The following is a 20,198-nucleotide window of genomic DNA, read 5'->3' on the forward strand; positions in this document are numbered from 1 at the left end:
GACCGCCCTAAGTGGAGGAAGGGCATCCGGGAGGGCGCTGAGCACCTCGAGTCTCGTCGCTGAGAGCATGCAGAAACCAAGTGCAGATAGCAGAAAGAGCGAGCGGCAAACCAGTTCCACCCATCCCTTCCCTCAATGACTATCTGTCTCACCTGTGACAGGGACTGTGGTTCTCGTATTGGACTATTCAGCCACCTAAAAACTCATGTTAAGAGTGGAAGCAAGTCTTCCTCAAATGCCTATGATGATGAAAGTTAATGTGCTGCTTTACTTATTATTAGCTGTTGGTGACAATGCAGTTTAAGTTTTTGCTTGCTGCATTAACTAATACACATTAAATTACTTTGGGTTACATTTTATATAACATTAATTTATACTAAGAAATCGTATAATCAAAATATGCTGTACACTTTTACTTCTCACCTGATATTCCCCTCCCTTATTCGTCAACCTCACAATTCTTACCTTTGTTAGCCCTGTCAGCAACATGGCAGAAGTGGTGACAAGAACAGAGCCTAGAAATGTGAGCATTTCAAAAAGGGGCACACAGAACAACCTCTACATCTGAATGGATAGGCCAGAGGTGCATGTAATATTATCATCGAGCTGGCGAGATATGGGCACTTCAATGAGGAGTATTTGACAAGTCTGACTGCTAGCAAATAAGGAATAGTTGAACAGGTGTTGCAATGATTTACACGCTCTCATCAAAGTCATAAATTACATCCTTTGTGACTGTGACAAAGATAAACTATCCCTTCTCATCCTTCTTGACTTGCCTGCAGTCTTTGACATGGTTGACCAATCCATCCTCCTCCAATACCTCTCCACCATTGTCCAGCCAGGAGGGACTGCACTTGCCTGGTTCTATTCTTATCTATCTAATCATAACTAGAAAATCTCCGACAACGGCTTCTCTTCCCCCTCCCATATTGTTACCTCTGGTGATGTACACTGACGACACCCAGCTCTACCTCACTACCACTTCTCTCGACCCCTCTACGGTCTCTAAATTATCAGACTGTTTGTCCGACGAGCAGAAATTTTCTCCATTTAAATATTGGGAAGACCAAAGCCATTTTATTTTCGGTCCCTGCCACAAACTCCGTTCCTTAGCCACCGACTCCATCCTTCTCCCTAACATCTGTCTGAGGCTGAAACAATTACAAATAAAATCTTAAATCCTGATTCATTGGTCTGGAGTTTCCTGGTGGTTTCGGCATAATTATAGCACAAGAGTGGCGTTTCGCTGTTTTATTCTAAGGAACTGATTTCTACCAGTTTTACGCTGAACCATCGCTATGCACCAATTCCCTCAATCATCTGCATTGCTTTTGAGATACATCCTTCAAACCCCCCCTGCTGCTCAGTTACATAGCTCCTTACTCCTTCCCACCACGGACCCCATGCAAAAGTTCACATAAGTTGCCTAAATTTAAGCAAATAATGTGCTGGATTAGACTTACACCCAAAAGTCTCAGCACAGCAAAGCCCACAGCCACATGACATCGGCGTAACTGAGATTAACTTTGCAATTTTTTTCTTACAGAAACCTGCACTATACTTAACCAAAGTGCTGTGCACCTGAGAGTTTTTGGACTCCTGCACTTCCTCCCCAATGCATTCAAAAGAATTAAGCAGCTGGAATGATCTTCCCAATGGGCATACCCCTGTTGTGCATCATAATGGAAGAGGAAGAGGAGCACAAAGACAATAAGCTCAGAGTGAGATGCCATGACAGAAGACTTCAACCCACTCACTATTTAATGATGCTGCATTTCATGCTTGTTTTACGTTGGTTAATAAGTTCCACCATAGGCAAATCACCTCTGCAGGAAATTTTGGCATAAACCTCCCATGGTACAGTGTGGAAACCTGTATAAATTTCTGTGTAATTTCTGCATAGCTGCAATCCAGGAACTTTTCCTAACTCATCCGCCAGCAATGGGGCTGAAACTGCTCAAGCCATTTTATATTGGTCCCTTGCAACTAGCAAAATAATCTTTGGGGCTAAATTTGCGGTCGGAGGCTTCCTGTGGGCGGACACCTCCGACCTAAAATATTTTTACAAAAGTACCCGGTGGTCCCAGAGGAATGTATACTTGCGGTCCAAGGCCTTCTTTCACAATCCAGCATATGGGCTCACGCTTCCCAGGACCGTAAGCGCAACCTGGGATCATGTGGGCCTGGACCACCAATGAACGTGGAGTATTCTCATTGATAATAATGGGAGTTCCATTTGTACGAGCTCCCATTACTATTGATGAGAATACCCCCCAAAACACAGAAATACAACACAATAAATTAAAAAACACCTCACATATTTAAAATGAATTGAAATTGATTTAAATTAAATGTTTTAGACAAAAAGTTATTTTAGAAAAAATGTCATATGTTTTATTAGGGGTAAAAATAAACTTACCTTAATGGACCAGGTTTTTCATTTACAAAAAAGTGATCAAATTAATTTTTTTATCTTTTAAAACTCTTACGCTGGTAAAAGTAGGCTTTTACCAAGCATAAGAGTTTGAAGGACATTCGCTGGGCAGGAGTTGGGCAAATCGCCCAAATCTCTGCGCGAGAAGGCTCTTCTCCCAGGGATGCGTGTGAACTGTCAAAAGACATCTTGACATATCACAAATGCTGGTTCCCAGCGTATACGCATTGCACGCCGAGAACCGGCATTTGCGAGGCCTCTTCGGGTGCATGGGCACATCGTACACACCCGGAGAGGTCACAATTTACAGCCCAAGATCTTATCGGGTTGGACTGAATTCAAATCAAGTTCCCAGAGGTGAAAAGACAGTGTGTTAATCCAGTTCACTACCCAATTTCCCCAAGTTAAGGTTTCAACACTCGTGATTTCTGGCCATGCTCTTTGAAAAAGTAAATGATCGTTCCCCCCTAAACACAGAAAAGTAGAGACCTTTGGATAGAAAACCATTATAATGTCATTATAATGTCAAATACAGTGGAAGGCAGGTGGGTGGAAAGAGAGGAATCTTCTACATACATTTGTCAAATATACTGTGCTATATTTTTGCTTTGATAGGCTAAAGCAATAAGCGGTACTCAGTTACCTTACCATAATAGTTGAATGAGTGTACATATTGTCCTTTAGGTGGCAGTTCCCATCGTTCGGCAGGACAATACCACCTAGTTTGCTGTCAAGTGCCAAGTGAGATAGCTGATCAGTTATCAGCAGCAGCAAGTGTTTTGCTTCCTTACGCCATCCTATTTCTCTCTAAAGCAAAGAAAAGGCCAAATTGAATAAACCACCAAGAAGTACACAGAAATAGTTTGTAATGCTAGATTGTAACGTGGCCACATTCATCATAGAACACTCAGGCAGAAATTGAACTTCAGCCTTGGAGCAAAAGTGATCCATCATTCATTCAATGCTTGGGAATGAAACATTTCTGCACCCAGTGTCAGGAGCAAGCATTCCAAGGCTAGGAACAGCATAGTTTAGATAGAGAGTAAGCTATCTCAAATCAGACATGGCCGGAAACTAAACACCCAACCCAGCAACAGCTGACATTTTAATCAGCTGAACAGCATTGAATTCAGGGGCACTTTAAACAACGGATCAGTAAACTGCTGAGAAACTCAACTGTATGTTTCACTCTCCCTCATGGGAAGTTGAATATCTTGAAAAGTTGGATAAATCATTATAAATAGGAAGAAAGCTAGAACTCACCAAGAAAATAAGTTAAATATCATTTTCAATACAAACTACACAAGCAGCTGATGTACACAATTTTAAAACTCGAATTTCTCTGTCTCTGATTTGAAAACTTGGAGGTTGATAATGCACAAAAGGGCAAGTACTTTAGTTCTAATTCAATATCTATAAATTAGTCTTACAAAATCTAAAAACCACCATGCTGGGCATGGCATATTGTTGTGCTTGCTTAAACAGTTTTCTGCTCTCCACAGCGAGATTCACATTCTTGGCTGTTACCTCAAGAGTTAAATGACTGATGAACAACTTAAAAGACACAAAATAAATATTATTGCCGGCAAGTCCTGATTGGGTGCCAATAAGACTACTTAATTCCTATTGAACAAACTCAACCAGTAGAAAATTGAAGCAAAATTTCTAGTCGTTACTATTAAATAAGCAAAACATGGTAAGATTAACACCCCAGTTTCTCGGAGTTATAAACATTCACAACATATCTCAATCACAAGCTCTGGACAACTGCTTTGGGTGAAGTGACCTTTGAGCCAGCAGCCAAGATCACAGCATAAAGTGGTAATGGTTGCAACTTACATGTGCTTAAAATTCTGTGATCTTTAGTGCTATTTGATTTGATTCTGCCCAGATCAAGCCATTACCTGAGTGGAAATCATGCTGAACTCCAGGCCCAAATGGTTTTAAATAAAAAGGTGGTGCAATGGATTAGATTGGTTTTAAAACCAACCCAAATTGATGGGATGACAGTCTCCACTGGTTCCTGATAAGTTGGTGCCCAATTTGATATTGTTTGGGTAGTCTCAATCCTAGTACAAAAGTGCCCTAATTTTGACTCTGAATTAGCAGTCTTACTCAGAGCAACCAAAAAATGGAGGGTGTGGGAAATAGAAAACTTCACACTAATGTTATAGAGTTGCTCTTAAGGGCCTGAACCTAGTCCCCCACCTTGATGACCACAAAAATGATTTCAGAAAACTGTATTATGTTGTATAAATGCACACAAAGCTTACTCTGCATTAGGCTAATCAGGACAGCCCAATGGGCTAGAAATCTGTTTGACGAAAATGGTATTTTTTTGCCAAAAATACCGTTTTCATTTTGCTACCGCTATGAGGCATAAAATTCAAGCTTCAATTTGAGTAACAGTAAAAATTGGCAATTTTCTGCAACTTTACTCCGATGGTGATACCACTGCGAGTTTGGCCTAAGGAGCGGGAAAAACACCCCCCAAAAAATTGCAAAAATTAAAAATAAAAAAAATCACAAAATATTCACAAGACACTTAACTATCGAATTATTGAAAAAAGAATTAAAAAATGAAAAATGTAACTTACCTTTTTCGCAAATTTTCATACTTACCGCTGTTACAAGGGCTGCAACGCAACTTTTTACCTGCTGGTATTTTTCACTCTAAATACACATTTTTGGCGAAAGTGATATTTTGAGTCTTGCACGGTGGCGGTCTTCTCCCCAGCAGTACTTAAAAACCGCCGCCACAAGACGTCTCTGAATTTACTGCTGTCCAGTTTTTCGCGAAAAATAGTGAAATAGCGCCAAAAAACAGTTGCAAGGTCAGCAAATTTTTAGCCCTTTATCTTTTTATCCCGATTACCTGCCACTTCTCCAAAGCACATAATGCCCATAATCCTCAGTTAAATATCTCTCTTTTAAATATCTCCATTGATGAAATGTATTCCACAATCTTTTGTACAAATACATTTTTCCTGGATTCACTTTTAACCAACTTAATTCTAATTTTAGGATTATGTTCCACTGTTCTATATTCCTGTGCTAAAAGAAATAATTCTTCACCACCTACTCTTGTCAACTTTGTTTTCATTATTTTGATCTCCTCAATCATATTACCTATTAACCTCCTCATCTCTAGAGAATATAACCAAGTTTACTTAGGGGCCGAAGCTGCCCACCGGCCGAAAAAGGGTGTTCCCTCCGTTTTTTAAAGTTTTTGTCCGCCGCAATCCATGCGGTGGAGATTCCGGCGATATTCAGCACTTGGAAGTTTTTTTTGGGGACGAGGCGGATGTCGTGGCGCCTGAGGGGCAGAAGTGCCCTTGCAGCGGGCCACCGGCACCGACTAGTCATCAGTGTCGTGCTGATGGGTTTAGATTCTGATTGGTTCAGACAGGTTGGATGCAGGAAGAATGTTCCCAATGTTGGAGAAGTCCAGAACCAGGGGTCACAGTCTAAGGATAAGGGGTAAGCCATTTAGGACCGAGATGAGGAGAAACTTCTTCACCCAGAGAGTGGTAAACCTGTGGAATTCTCTACCACAGAAAGTTGTTGAGGCCAATTCACTAAATATATTCAAAAAGGAATTAGATGTAGTCCTTACTACTAGGGGGATTAAGGGGTATGGCGAGAAAGCAGGAATGGGGTACTGAAGTTGTATGTTCAGCCATGAACACATTGAATGGCGGTGCAGGCTCGAAGGGCCGAATGGCCTACTCCTGCACCTATTTTCTATGTTTCTATGTTTCTATGACGCTAACAACATCTCTCCCCTTCAGTTAAAGGGGAGGGCCGCTGCGAGCTCTGCATACTTTTCAGTTAGGTCCACTGCGCCACCAGGGAGCGTTTCGGCCATGCCAGCGGCCTGGCACCTAAGAGGGCGGCCGGGATGCCATACCACAGAAGAGTGCACCGACAGAAAAAGCTGTCAAGGGCACCGACCGGCAGCGGGGATGCTCCCACGGGACAATACCGGGAAAGGGGCCATTTCCCTCGGGGCAATTTCGCAAGAGGGTCCCGGCAGTTGGTAAGGGGTCAGCACGTACATGTCGCGACGGCAAAATGGACGGAGTGGCCCCAGGCACCGCTCCAAAACTCACAAAGGGCAATTTACAAAATGGCGGCCCCTGCGCAGAGAGTCTCTGGCCATTCCGCGCCGGACCATGGTTGCCGCTTTCAGGCAGCCAGAGGCCTTATTGGATGGGGCAATTTTGGCCCCTTAGTGTCTCATCATAAGTACCTTAATTCTCGGCATCAATATGAATGTTCACTGAACTTTATCCAATGACAACAAATTCTTCCTAAGAAGATGGGGGTAATTTTAACCTAACCTTCCCGGTGCAAAACTGACGGGATCAGATCCGCTGCTTTTTTACATCCTGCCCAAACTTACATAGAAACATAGATAGAAACATAGAAACATAAACTTACTTTCCAATTCCTTCAATTGGGCAGGTTATAAAACAGGCAGCCAATCCAAACTTGTCAATTTTCCGCTGTGTGGATTAGGTTAACATTATCTTCAATGGGCCCAAACGAAATTTGACAAGCGCTTTTCAGAACTGCAGTAGCACTATATCCTATGCATTTTTGATGCAACCCAGCATCCTATTGGCCTTTCGGAGTGCACCTGCAAGCTAGCTTTTAAAAAGCTACATATTTGCAATCCTAAATCTCTTTGTTCATTTTAATGTGTGTAAGCTTGTAACGTTTGTAGCGCCCCACTGTGGATGTGGACGTATTGTGTACTGCAACAGCAGAGTTAATAATAAACAGAACCAGGCAGATTCCGGAGGCGTCTGAGAGAGCTGCCTGCCATGTAGGAAGCTGTGTGTGCTGTGTTCTGTGAAAATATCACATTTGGTGACGAGGATGGGATTTTTAAGATGATTTAAAACTTAAATGTTGTTGGGGAAGGATTCAGCCAGCCGACAGAGACACTTTGGAAGTTTCTGTCTTTGGAAAAAGCTACAAAAATCCGAGGTAAAATATAGCACAAGGTGTGAACAGCTAGAGATTAAAATGGCAGCACCCGCAGGTGTATTGGGACATTTGGGGGCAATATAGACATGACCGGGAACGTTTTAAAGCATATATGGATCAGCTAGAAATGTATTTCACTGCAAATAACATAATCAAAGTTCCAGACAATGCAGTCCAGAACCGAACTATGTTGGAACATAAGAAAGCGATCTTCTTATCGGAGGTGGGTCCGGCATTGTACAAAGCCCCTGTAAATCTGCTTGTGCCTGACGAGCCAAAGGACACAATGCTTAAAGAGATTTTAACGAAGCTGGAGCAGCACTATAAACCCAAACCGTTAGAAATTGCTGAAAGCTATCATTTCAGGATTCAGAATCAAAAGGCTGATGAAAGTATCAGTGATTACATCGTAGCATTAAAAAAGCTATCGATGCACTTTAATTTTGGAAACTTTCAAAACCGAGCATTACGGAATCGTTTTGTTTGTGGGGTGAAAGATGCGATCAGAAGGAAGTTATTGACGACGGATGACTTGACTTTTGAGATTGCTTGTCAGACAGCGAGGTCGATGGGCATGGCCGAACAATATTCCCGAGAATTAAATAATGATTACGGTTGTCAGTCAACCGAGGTAAATCACCTGCAGGTTCAAAGTAAAAGACGATGGGGGCCCAAAGTCTTAGAAACTGGAAATTCTAACAGAGCGTCGAAGTCGTGCTATAGGTGCCTGGGACAACACAGTGCTCAAAGTTGTCCATACATGAAGGCAGAGTGTTTCTTCTGCAGAAAGACTGGGCATCTTGCAAAAGCATGCCGACTGAAGGATAAAGCAGTTTTTAAATCTATGAGTCCAACGTTCAAAGTTATGAGTAGAAATCCCAAGAGATGATATAGCATGGAAGAACAACAACAGGACGAGGAGATGTTAAGAGTTGCACATCATCAGCAGCGATTCGTAAAGCATCAAAATCCACACAGATGTTGTGGGATTCAAGATACCAATGGAAATTGACACGGTTGCATCCGTGAGTGTAGTACCGGAGTCACTGTACCTCGACAAATTGCGTGATTTCCAACTGGAGAAATCCAAGATAGAGCTGCGAGGCTACTCGGGAGAGAAAATTCCTGTGGTAGGTCATATCACCGTACCAGTGAAATATAAAGATCAATTTCAGAACTTGCCTCTAATAGTAGTGAAAGGAGACAAGTCTGCTTTACTAGGAAGAAATTGGTTGAGCTCACTGAAGCTGAATTAGAGTAAGATTTTCTCTGTGGAAGCGAGATTGTCATCAACGGATGAGGTTATCAAGCAGTATCCGAAGGTGTTCTGCGAAATGGGAAGTCCGATCCAAGGCTTCAAGGCGAGTGTCAGGGTACAGAAGAACTCTAGATCGGTTTACTACAAGCCACGTTCTGTATCATATGCACTCAAGGAGAAAGTTGAGCAAGAACTCAAAAGACTAGAGACTGAGAACATTATTTGTAAGATAGATCGATGTAATTGGGCTACACCCATTGTTGTTGTACCTAAATCTGATGATAAAGTAAGATTGTGTGGTGACTATATCGTAACCGTAAACCAGGTTCTAGAGGGTAATGTCCCCAATACATTGCTGAATATAGAAGATTTGTTCACAACACTGACAGGTGGTCAGATCTTCTCAAAACTGGATCTTACGAATGCCTACTTACAGCTTGGACGAGATGAGGAGTCCAAGTCATGTTTGACTATAAATACTCATCTAGGCCTATATCAATTTCCGTTTGCAGTGTCTTCCACCCCTGCCATATGCCAAGGGATGATGAACCAGATTTTGCAAGGTATTGAAGGGGTAGTATGTTATTTGGATGACATACTAATTTCAGCACCAAATAGGCAAATTCATAATAACATATTGAATGAAGTCCTCAAACTGCTAGAGAAGCACAGAGTACGAGTGTCTGCTCGTAAGCGTGAGTTATTTAAAAACTCAGTAGAGTACTTAGGGTACAGAGTAGACAAAGATGGTTTACATCCAACCATGGAAAAATTGGATGCAATTACAAATGCACCCACTCCCAGGAATGTCACTGAACTTTGTTCATTCTTGGATCTTTTGAACTATTATGGGAAGTTCCTACTAAATTTGGCTACAGTATTACATCCACTGAATGAACTTTTGAAAAAACAGGTCCACTGGAAGTGGTCAAAAGAATGCGATACAGCATTCAAGGAGTGTAAAAGCAAATTGGTAGAGAGCACCATGTTAGTTCACTATGACATATCTAAGGAGATTAAGCTAGCATGTGATGCCTCTCCATATGGAGTTGGAGCAGTGATCTCTCATGTATCACGTAGTGGGGAGGAGAGACCAATTGCTTTTGCTTCACGCACTCTCAGTGCCAGTGAGAGTAATTATGCGTAAATTGAAAGGGAAGCTTTGGCATTAATTTTTGGGGTCAAGAAGTTTCACAAAAACTTGTATGGTCGTAAGTTTACCATCGTTACGGACCATAAGCCCCTAACAGCAATCCTCCATCCAAAGTCCCCAGTTCCAACATTAGCTGCAGCCCGAATGCAGAGATAGGCTTTGATTTTGTCAGCATATACATATGATATTGAATACAGACGATCAGCTGATCACAGAAATGCTGATGCAATGTCTAGATTGCCTTCCCCATCACAAGTTACACCCAATGGGGAAGAAGTGTTTTATTTTTCATACATTGATGAACTGCCAGTCACAGCTGAAGAGATTGGTAGAGCAACCAAACTTGACCCAGTGATGTCAAAGATGTATGAGTATATTGCAAATGGATGGCCAAACCAGGTAACAGACAACGATACACATCCATTCTTCATTCGTAGGAATGAATTATCAGTCGATAAAGATTGTATCATGTGGAGTGCAAAAGTGGTTATACCAAATAAATTCAGGTCCAAATTATTAGCAGATCTCCATGACCAGCACCTGGGAATGTGCTTGACCAAGAGTTTTGCATGCAATTATTTATGGTGGCCAGGTCTTGATAAAGATATAGAGTACATCGTGAGTCAGTGTACGACATGTCAATAGGTAAGCAAGCAACCACCACCAGTACCATTACAGCCATGGAAATAGCCTCCCAGGGTGTGGCAAAGGCTACATATTGATTTTGCTGAGTTAGAAGGACAACAATTGCTCATTGTGATTGATATCCATTCGAATTGGGTTGAGGTATTTCGAATGTGGAAAATAACAACAAGTAAAACATTGGACATTTTGCGAAAATTATTTTCTTAATTTGGCCTCCCTGAAGAGATTGTTTCGGATAATGGACCACAATTTCGTTCAAAAGAATTTGCACAATTCACGAGCAAAAATAGTGTGAAACATACCAAGGTTCCACCATACCATCCTGCTTCGAATGGTGTATCAGAGCGCACTGTTCAAATTGTAAAACGTGCCCTCATAAAACAAATGTTAGATCCAAATCCAAGGAAACTACAGTTGCCATTTGGATCACAAATTGGCTAATTTTTTGATTACATATCGAAATACTCCTTATACAGCTACTGGTAGAACACCAGCAGAGTTGTTTCTCAAAGGACATCCACGTACCAGATTCTCGTTGTTAAAACCAAATTTGGCACAGTCTGTCGAAGAGACACAATTAAGACAGAAAGATGACCATGATAGAGGTAGAGTAAAAGAGAGAAGTGTGAAATTAAATCAGAAGGTGAGAGTGAAGAACCATCACCATAAATGGTTAAAGTGGTTACTAGGAAGAGTGGTGAAGATATGTGGTTCTCGCACATATTTGGTAAAGATGTTTGTTAATGGACAGATTAGATTTGTTCATATTGATCATATTTTACCTGCAGACATGGAAGGAGTTGAAGGTGGGAATGATTCAATTATTTCTGTCTCATCGGATAGTTCTGATACACCAGTAGCAAATCCTAAATCCAACATACTGGAAACAAATCCAGGAGAGAATCAGAATGAAAGTCTGAGTCCGAGTCAGGAAAACAAAGAGCCTGAAGTTAGAGTGAGTTCAAATGAAAATCAATGAAATTCCGTGGAGGAAAACATTCCTCAGGATGAGCCTTGAATGAGTGTGAAATTGACACCAGGTTTGGAAGGTTCTGTTCGAGAGCGAAGGTATCCACTTCGAAACAGAAAACAAGTGGTAAAGTTAAATTTGTAAATATGGAAAAAAATAAATTTATATCCTGTGTTATGTATAAACATGAAAGTTATGTATGATGTTTGTTATAATAACTTCTTCATTAAGGAGGGAGAAGTGTAATGTCTGTAAGCTTGTAATGTTTGTAGCTCCACACTGTGGATGTGGACGTATTGTGTACTGCAACTGCAGAGTTAATAATAAACAGAAACAGGCAGATTCCGGAGGCTTCCGAGAGAGCTGCCTGCCATGTAGGAAGCTATGTGTGCTGTGCTCTGTGAATATATCACATTCATCTACCTCAGCACTTTCCCACTGAGACTGCATTCACATCTTTCTTTCTTACAGCACAAGTGTATGCGCTCACACATTGTTACATTTAACTGCAACTGCTATTGTTCTACCAACGAGCTTAATATATTTATGTCCTTTAGCAATTTTCTGATCTTGTCTTCATAACTTTCCAGATCATATATATGTGAAATGAAATCTGGGACTACAACATAATTTTTGGGGACGATAGTAAGTCAATACCTACTAATTTAGGAATGTCCCATTATCCTACTCACTACCTTCCAATCAACATCTTATTAATACCACTAGAATACCCCCATTTCCATAAGCTTCAATTTTGGCTAATAATCCCTTGTGCATATAATTGTCAAATGCCTTCTGAAATGTATATAGGATCAATTGTGCCTCCTCTATCATCTATAAAGGTAAATTTCCTGCAAAGCTCAAACTGCTGGGAGCACATATGCATGCACCCAATAATTTTCCACCCATTAACTTCAATCATGCACAACATACATCCTCTTTCTATATTTACAAACATTTAGCAATGCCAGCCTTGCACTCTATTTATAATAGCACTTTTCTCCTAGTGACCGTGCTCCTGTCAGCTGGAAGGTCTTAATATAAAGATAGATGGATTACTGCTATCGGAAGCGATTTTGAGCCATAGTGTCAAAGAACAGAAAGCCAAGTAGCATGGCTGCCCATGTATTAAGTAGCTAAACTTCTCCCATACATCTCTGTAAAATAAATAAACTGGATTTGCCACCACTGGCTTGGGAGAACCCTCCCCAGCCACTGGGCGAGATAACAATACAAAATAAATCTCTGCAAAAAGTAACTTAAAAACAGCTACACATTTAAGTCAATCTCACTCGTAAACTGGAAGATAAATGAAACAGTTTCTACAGCATTGGGCAGCGAGCCAATGCTGAAGGTCCATTTCCAGAAGGGGCTCTCCAATAAAATGCATCATTCAATTATCTATAGTGTGTAATATTTCACTCTTGTTTCTTCAAGCAAGAAAATTTAACAGCTCTAAGGGAGAATGCAAAAGTAAAATTTATTTGGCAAGACATAAGAGGGGAGAAATTCGGGAGTGCTCCTTTTGGAATGCTATCTTTCAAAAGTTGACAAAATTAGCACCAGGTAATTATCCAGGTAATCAGAAAGTGCAAAATAATCATTGAGATGATGTGCTACATCTCAGGTTCAAGAGCCTAGAAATTGCTATTTGTAATATTAATGTATAAAACATTTAATACAGCAGATAATGTTCTTTTATCTTTTAATAGCGGTTTTAGCCTGTTTATTTTAAGAGGAATGTCATATACATTACATGTTCATACTCCAATACAACAAAAAGTAATTTCCAGGCCAAGAAATTCCAAACAACTCAACAGACCTTAATACTACTGCTGGAAGAAAAAAGATTAGATTCAGTCCAAAGTACTGGAACAATGTAGTTGGAAAGAATTTTAGAAAGGATCAAAGAGAAAAAAACTCGTAAGTAAACAGTATTGCTTGGTTACTTAAATCTATCCAGTAACATTATTCAATTTGAGAAATCCAGCCACAAAATAAAAATTCCCACATAGCTCAATGTCCTTGAAACAAACAAATTGAAATCTTATATGGGGTTATTGAATGCTTTGATGAAATTCATGTTTCGATGGTTTCCAGCGTGATATCTGGGAATCTTAGGTGAAATCCAGGATGAAGGAATAAAAGTCCATTTATTACATTTAGCTGAATGTAAACTGGTTCCACATATTAACTCTATCTGAGTTTTTTTGGCAAAAAAGTTTTAATAGCTGTTGTTATTTGGCTCTGTAAAGCAAAACTCACCTCACAAACTGCAACTTGGAGCAAAGCATCCAAACCTCCCTCTGGTGTGTCCTCATTTCCAGAAATACTTTGTTTCTCCACTGCTTTTCTGAATTCAGTTATGTTATCAGTCAAAGATAACACATGCATAAACCCATGCGCTGGCAGACAGGATGTTTCGTAAATACTGCATTTAAAGACAAATAATAAAAATATAGATTTTAATACTAAACAAAAATGATATTGAACACGTACCTGTCAGTAATTACTTACCTGCATGGATTAATAAGTTTGTCTGGATGAATGTTAATAAACGGAGACACTGGCTTATCAACGAATGATCCAAACCCAAATTGGAAATCACTGGAATATTTTGCCATCTTTTGTGATAAAGAATATCCCATGGAGTGTAATCTTTCTAAATTAGCCACCATTGATGCCGATGTGTCGACCAAATGATAGAGGTCCACAGGATAGTCGTTCAATCGTTGAACTTTCACTATAAAGTTTGCCTCACTACCTGTTTGCCAAAAGGTATGAAAAAGCAGCATGGTTATCATCTGGCATACACAGGTTATTTGTGCGATGAAAGGAAAACATTGCAAATGCTGGAAATCTGAAATAAAATAAATTCTGGAAATGCACCATTAGCATCTGAAAAGAGAAAAGATAGAACATTAATCTATTTTTTCTGTTCAGATGGAACTCCAATTTTCTTATTTTAATTTTAAAAAACTTTAGTGCTGAATATTAAAAATATATACATATAAACAGTAGGAATTTACAATCAGATATTTCTATAAGCTTTTTAAACCAGCATTTCAATATTATGCACATTCAAAAAAGAGCTATCCTTAACATTTGTAAAGCTATATCTCCCATGATGTTTCTCAGTGGTAGCCTGAGGGCTGGAGCGTGGTTGTGATATTTAGTTGTTGATCAAGTCTGGGCCCAAGTTTCCCCAGGAGTTGTTTTTTTTTTTGGAGCAACTAGATTATTTTGGAGTAACTTAAAAATCGCAATTCTCCCCATTTAAGCATTTAAGTTGCTCCAGTGTAAGTGAGTTAGTTCATTTTTTTTTAAGTTACGTTTTTTTTTTCAAAAAGGGACGTTACCAGCCATTTACGTCTCTTTTGGCCATTTAAGCAAGTTTAGCCAGCTAAAACTTACTCCTTACTTAGGCCAGCGTAAGTGTCAGTTCTGAAAAACCCTGCGGTGAATTAAGAAATCAGCGCAGGCAGCCAGAGATGGGTTGGAGGGGGCGGGGGTGGGGGGGGGGGGGCAGGGTGGGGAGGGAGGGGACCTTACAAAGCACGAAACACTTTCACAACAACATTAAAGAAGCATAAATACATTTAAAGCACCAAGCACTAAACAAAGCAGTACATTTGCACCAAGCACTAAACAAAGCACAAAAAGTAATAAGCAATTAATAAACAAATAAAAAATAGAAGGAACCCTGCACCTAAAGCACCAAGACCAAAGTAATACGCAATCAATCAATAAATAACAAATAAAAAATAGAAGTCCTACCTTAGGGAATGCAGAGGGCCGCCGATGAGGGAGCCCATTCGACCAGGGCTAGGGGCAGCGTGCTTCGGGCCCCTCCCACACAGCCTGCAGAGCGTCGCACAGATTCGGGCTGCCAGGAGCTACTGCACATGCGCGCACAATCTAGCGCGCATGTGCAGAGATCCCGCCTCCGCCCCCAATCCACTGGCCATGCTACGCCGAGGAGAGGCTGGGGAGCGGCCAGAATCGAGAGGAAGATTTTCAGCATGCTTGGAGGTGGACAAAAGTGGTGCACCTCGGGTGAATGCACCAGAAAAAGGGGTTGGGGAAATTTGAGCTCCATCTCTTTAAGGTCACTGTTTACATTCAAGTAGTCCCAATGGAGAAGTGATCCAAATAGGCAAATGTAGCTGCTTGTAAACTGCTGAGATCAATGGCAGGACAAATAGAATTGCTTCTAAATCTCTGGCTTTTTTCCACTTTCTTTTTAAGATTCTTTTGCATACGTAACAAAGTACGATGTCTAAAAGGTGATGGACACAAAATAGACGCAACATTTTCATAAATATATAACTAGACATTGCCGATCATGAATTAAAGCATCCACATTTACACGGGTGAGGGGAGGAAATACTCAGGTGTGGGATGGGAGAGTTGCATATCTACGCTAAAATAAGTTTTTAAGAAATCTCCTCTGAGATGGTAGTGTATTTTTTAAATGGGTCACACATAAAATAAATAAAGGGGTGAATTTCCTCTTGGGTTTCCCAATCAGCTGTCGTAACTTCGAAGGACATTTCCGATGATAATGTTTTCCTTAACCATTGGAGGCAAATAGATTTATCCCCACCTCCAAACAATACATTTCAAAAACTGTGCATGTTTCATGATAAGGTGATCTTTACCTATGACATCAAATGGGAATTAATTGTCTCCCATCTGTATTTAACATGCGCTTTTACCATGAGGGCCAGAAATATAAAACCTCAAAAGTTAAACAAATGGACTTTTGTTCAGAACCTCCCTTCAAACTAGAATCATATAATAGTGCTTCCAAAGTTGGATAATTGTCTGGTTGCTTTGAGTTCTGTCTTAAGCCACAGTAACACAAAAATAAAATAATAAGCTATGACTACTTAGATTACAGGATATGAATAAAAATTAAGCTGACAAATTTCAAAGTGCAAAATTTAATATGTCTCATGTTACAGGCTGTATTTGCTAAGTAAGCACCCTTTAAAGAAATTAACTTACAATATTTTTCAGAAAAGTGAGAGCAGAAAATATTGAAGAATGGATGTGTAATAGTCACAAGCATTTGAAAGTGGATTTCACACTCTAACTGCCTCTATGGTTTTTGTGTTGTCCGTTCACACTTTCTCTTCTCTTCTCTCACCCTAATTTATCTGTTTACTTCTCTCTCTGTCCTCTTCTGCTTCTCTCTTTTTTTCTTATTTTCTCTACTTTCGGTTGGGAGTTGGTGGATGATGTGGCAGCATGTAGAATGAGAGCGCGCTCTGCCCATTTGCATCAGCGCTGAGCAGCCTAACAGCAGTCCTTAATGAGACTGCTGGAGGCCACTCAAAAATCAGTACAACAATGTAACTTTGCTGGAAGTACAATGCGTAAATGGGATTTCTGCCAAAGCTACAGTGGTGGAGCAGGAGCAGCTCAGAGGAATTTCACACCCTAAATTCCCTAGTGCTGGGTCACCAATGACGCCCAGCCTTTATGCCCACAGTAACTATTGTACTTTGCCACATCTCTTGTTCTCTGCTGTAGCTCAAGCATATCTATTTACGTTATCCTGTTTTTTTTCGTATAAATCACTGATCCTAATTCTGCTGTCTGCAAAAAAAATCCTTTCTATAGAGATATGGGGCCCAAGTTTCCACATGATTTGCGCCTGATTTTTAGGAGCAACTGGTGGAGAACGGACTATCTTAGAAATCGCAATTCTCCACATTTTTTTTTCTGCAGTTCTAGTCAGGTAGAACAGTTCTACTTTGGAACAGAATTTTTTCTTCAAAAGGGGGCGTGTCCGGCCATTGACGCCTGATTTGAAAGTTTCCATAGTGAAAACGTACTCCAAACTAACTTAGAATGGAGCAAGTGAAGATTTTTGTAGAACTGAAAAAACCTGTTCTACACATTAAAAAAATCAGGCACAGGTTACAAATTAGGCGTCCAGAACGAGGTGGGGGGGAGGGAACTCATTAAATTCTACAATAAATCCTTATTTATACTTCTACAAATATTATACAAATAAATCCAACCTGAATAAACATTTATAAGCAAAGAAAAGATTAAATAAACCATCTTCCTACCTGTGTGAAAGTGCTTCAGCCAGGGAGAATTCTGCAGCCGTTCGTGCCGCTGAGCGGGAGGGGGGAGGTGGAGAGAAAGCCATTTGTGCCGCTGAGCGGGAGGGGGGGGGGGGGGGAGAAAGCCATTCGTGCCGCTGAGGGGAGGGAGGGGAAGGAGACAGCGGGTTGTTGTTGTAGAGGGGAGGGAGGGGAAGGAGACAGCCATTTGTTGCCGCGGAGGGGAGGGAGGGGAAGGAGACAGCCATTTGTTGCCGCGGAGGGGAGGGAGGGGAAGGAGACAGCCGTTTGTTGCCGCGGAGGGTGGGGAGGGGAAGGAGACAGTGAGAAGGGTAGCCTCAGTGCTGATGTGCTGATGGCAATGTGCTTTTATTAAAAAATGTTCAAAAATTAAACAGCTACAAAGAACTATAAAAATGGCCGAGTGCCAATGTTTCTTTTCACACTGAGCATGCGCGAACGCTCCAACGCGCACGCGCAGCGTTGCCGGCAGGAAAAAAACTAATTTAAATAGTACCCGCCCCCTCCCACTTACAAATTCGGTGCGAGTGTAGGCTCCGCCCCCCTGGGCACCGCGCCAAACAGACAAGGAGCTGCAAAGCGCTCGAGAATAGCGCGTTTTTTTTCTGGTGCCGTTTTAGACGCGAAAAACGGGCGCCCAGCTCGGAGGGGCGCCCGTTTTTTATCCTGTGGAAACTTGGGCTACTTTGATTTGTTAGAGTTGCTCTATCACAGAACTCAAATCTAGTTGGTCTCTCCTCCTCGCCATGTCAACTGGAGGTCCATCAATCAGTCAGAAGCTTTGCTTGACCCACTGGAAGCCAATGCAAGAGGTCAAACTGCAGGTAGCTGGTAAAAGTCAGCTGTAGTCTTCTCAGCACAACCACATTCAAAATGGCAGAAGTAGTGCTCTACTTGAAAGTAATTTCATTTTTAAATATAAATTTTCAATTGACGCATTGTTGGCGACAGAAGCATAACACTTTTTTTTTGTCTGTTTGCATCTCACAGCTCGTATCTTCTGTACATAAAACTCTGCTTTGGAATGCCGCAAAGGAGAGTATAGTTCATTTTAGCTATCAACACTAATGTTGTTGTACATTTTAGATGAGAAGTCAGCACTTTGAGATTTAGTAAGTCGCGTCAGTTTGTTTTTGCGGCTAATGAGATCTTAAATAACTTCACAAACCATCCTACATTGGGACAAGAGTGCGCAGCTGTTGTGGTACAAAGCAAGCACACTGGATCTAGTGTTGATGGTCATTAAGAATTCAAATTTTGAAGGTCTCAATTAATTGGTTTATGTCAGTTTTTAATCTTCATAGTAACGAGCACAGCTGAAGAAATACTGAAGTAATTGTGACCTGACTTTTATGACACAAAATGCGTGAAAAGATCAAGCTCAAAAAGCATTTAGTACCAGTGTTGATTTTAAGATAATAAATCACGAGCTGTCACTGGCAACACCCACTGGTGTTTTGTGGCCTGTCACATCTGCAGCAAGTACAATTTATAAGGTGGGCATGAGTGGTAATTTAATTACAAACAGGATGACTATTTTACACAAAAGCAGAAAATATTGGAAAGATTTAGCAGGTCAGTCAACATCTGTGAAGTGAACAGACTAGTTAACATTTCAGATTTCCAGCATTTGCAGTTTTTTGCATTTTGGTAATATTTTACAAATTTAGGATATCAAATACTCCTAAAGCAATATTACAGAATAAGCTCTATCCTTGAGTATTCTTTCTAAAATTAACTCCCAAATGTATTTTTAAGGCTAGAAAAGATCTAAAAGTCTAACTTGCAAATTACTTGTCTTCTAATAGAAGCTATCATTTCTCAACCACCGATCGACATTCTGCTTTTAATTTTGTTCATACCAATTTTGGGAAATAGAAGCAGACTTCCTATCATAGTGGGGATATTTTTCTCTTTTGGTAGGAAATAAACTTTTATTTTTGCAGCTTTTATAAACATGTTAAAGTCTGGTAGCCAAAAAATAGCAGCTGTTTGTTATTTCCCGCTATCAATTCTGGGAAACATAATTTGAGAACAGAAATGACAACACACTTGGAATAATGCTGCTTGCATATTTTTCGAGCATTTAAATTGCTATTTAATAGGTATAAATGGTAATATTTTGTTCAACCAAATGTGGTGTGAGCAAGAGAAAAACTTTGCGTTTATGGCTTGTTGTCCAGCTCGTAAATTAGATTTAATGAGTTGGATTTTCGCGAGGTTTGCGACTGGGTTTTAGCCGTGTTTTGACCCTCCGTGGCGAAAACCCGGTTGCAAAGCCCGGGCATGATCCTCGGTTCCTTGTTTGCGGCGGCACTTGGAATCACCGCCTGGGAGAGCTGTGCCGGACGTGTAACAACTCAGATTACGTTACCGTACGAGTTTCAGCACTCACCCGACCCATACGCCGCGCCCCGAACACCGGTAATAAAACCTAGTGGTGCAGCCTTGCCGGCAGCGGTAAGTTGGAAAACCGGCAAAAAAATGTAAGTTAAAGTTTTAATTTTTTAATTTTTTTGCAACGCTTTGTTAGCGAAGGGTCTTGATAATGTTGTTTGAATGTTTTTTTGAATGTTTCTTTCCCCTCCCAAGGCCTCCCGCGCATCGCTTCCGGCCCCGCACTAAAGATGGCGAGGATC

General features: G+C 40.7%; 1 protein-coding gene across 1 annotated transcript in view; it reads right to left on the reverse strand.

Annotated features, from left to right (window-relative positions):
• Positions 1-20,198, reverse strand: part of itgb8 (integrin, beta 8) — a 129,484-nt gene that overhangs the window by 91,793 nt on the left and 17,493 nt on the right. The window contains exons 4-6 of the mRNA XM_070880990.1: positions 13,976-14,222; positions 13,724-13,889; positions 3,086-3,244 (exon numbers count right to left, since the gene is read on the reverse strand). Coding sequence (XP_070737091.1) covers positions 3,086-3,244; positions 13,724-13,889; positions 13,976-14,222 — 572 coding nt within the window. The remainder of the gene's footprint in view (positions 1-3,085; positions 3,245-13,723; positions 13,890-13,975; positions 14,223-20,198) is intronic.

This window comes from Pristiophorus japonicus, chromosome 5 (genome assembly GCF_044704955.1).
Source record: "Pristiophorus japonicus isolate sPriJap1 chromosome 5, sPriJap1.hap1, whole genome shotgun sequence".
NCBI lineage: Eukaryota > Metazoa > Chordata > Chondrichthyes > Pristiophoridae > Pristiophorus > Pristiophorus japonicus.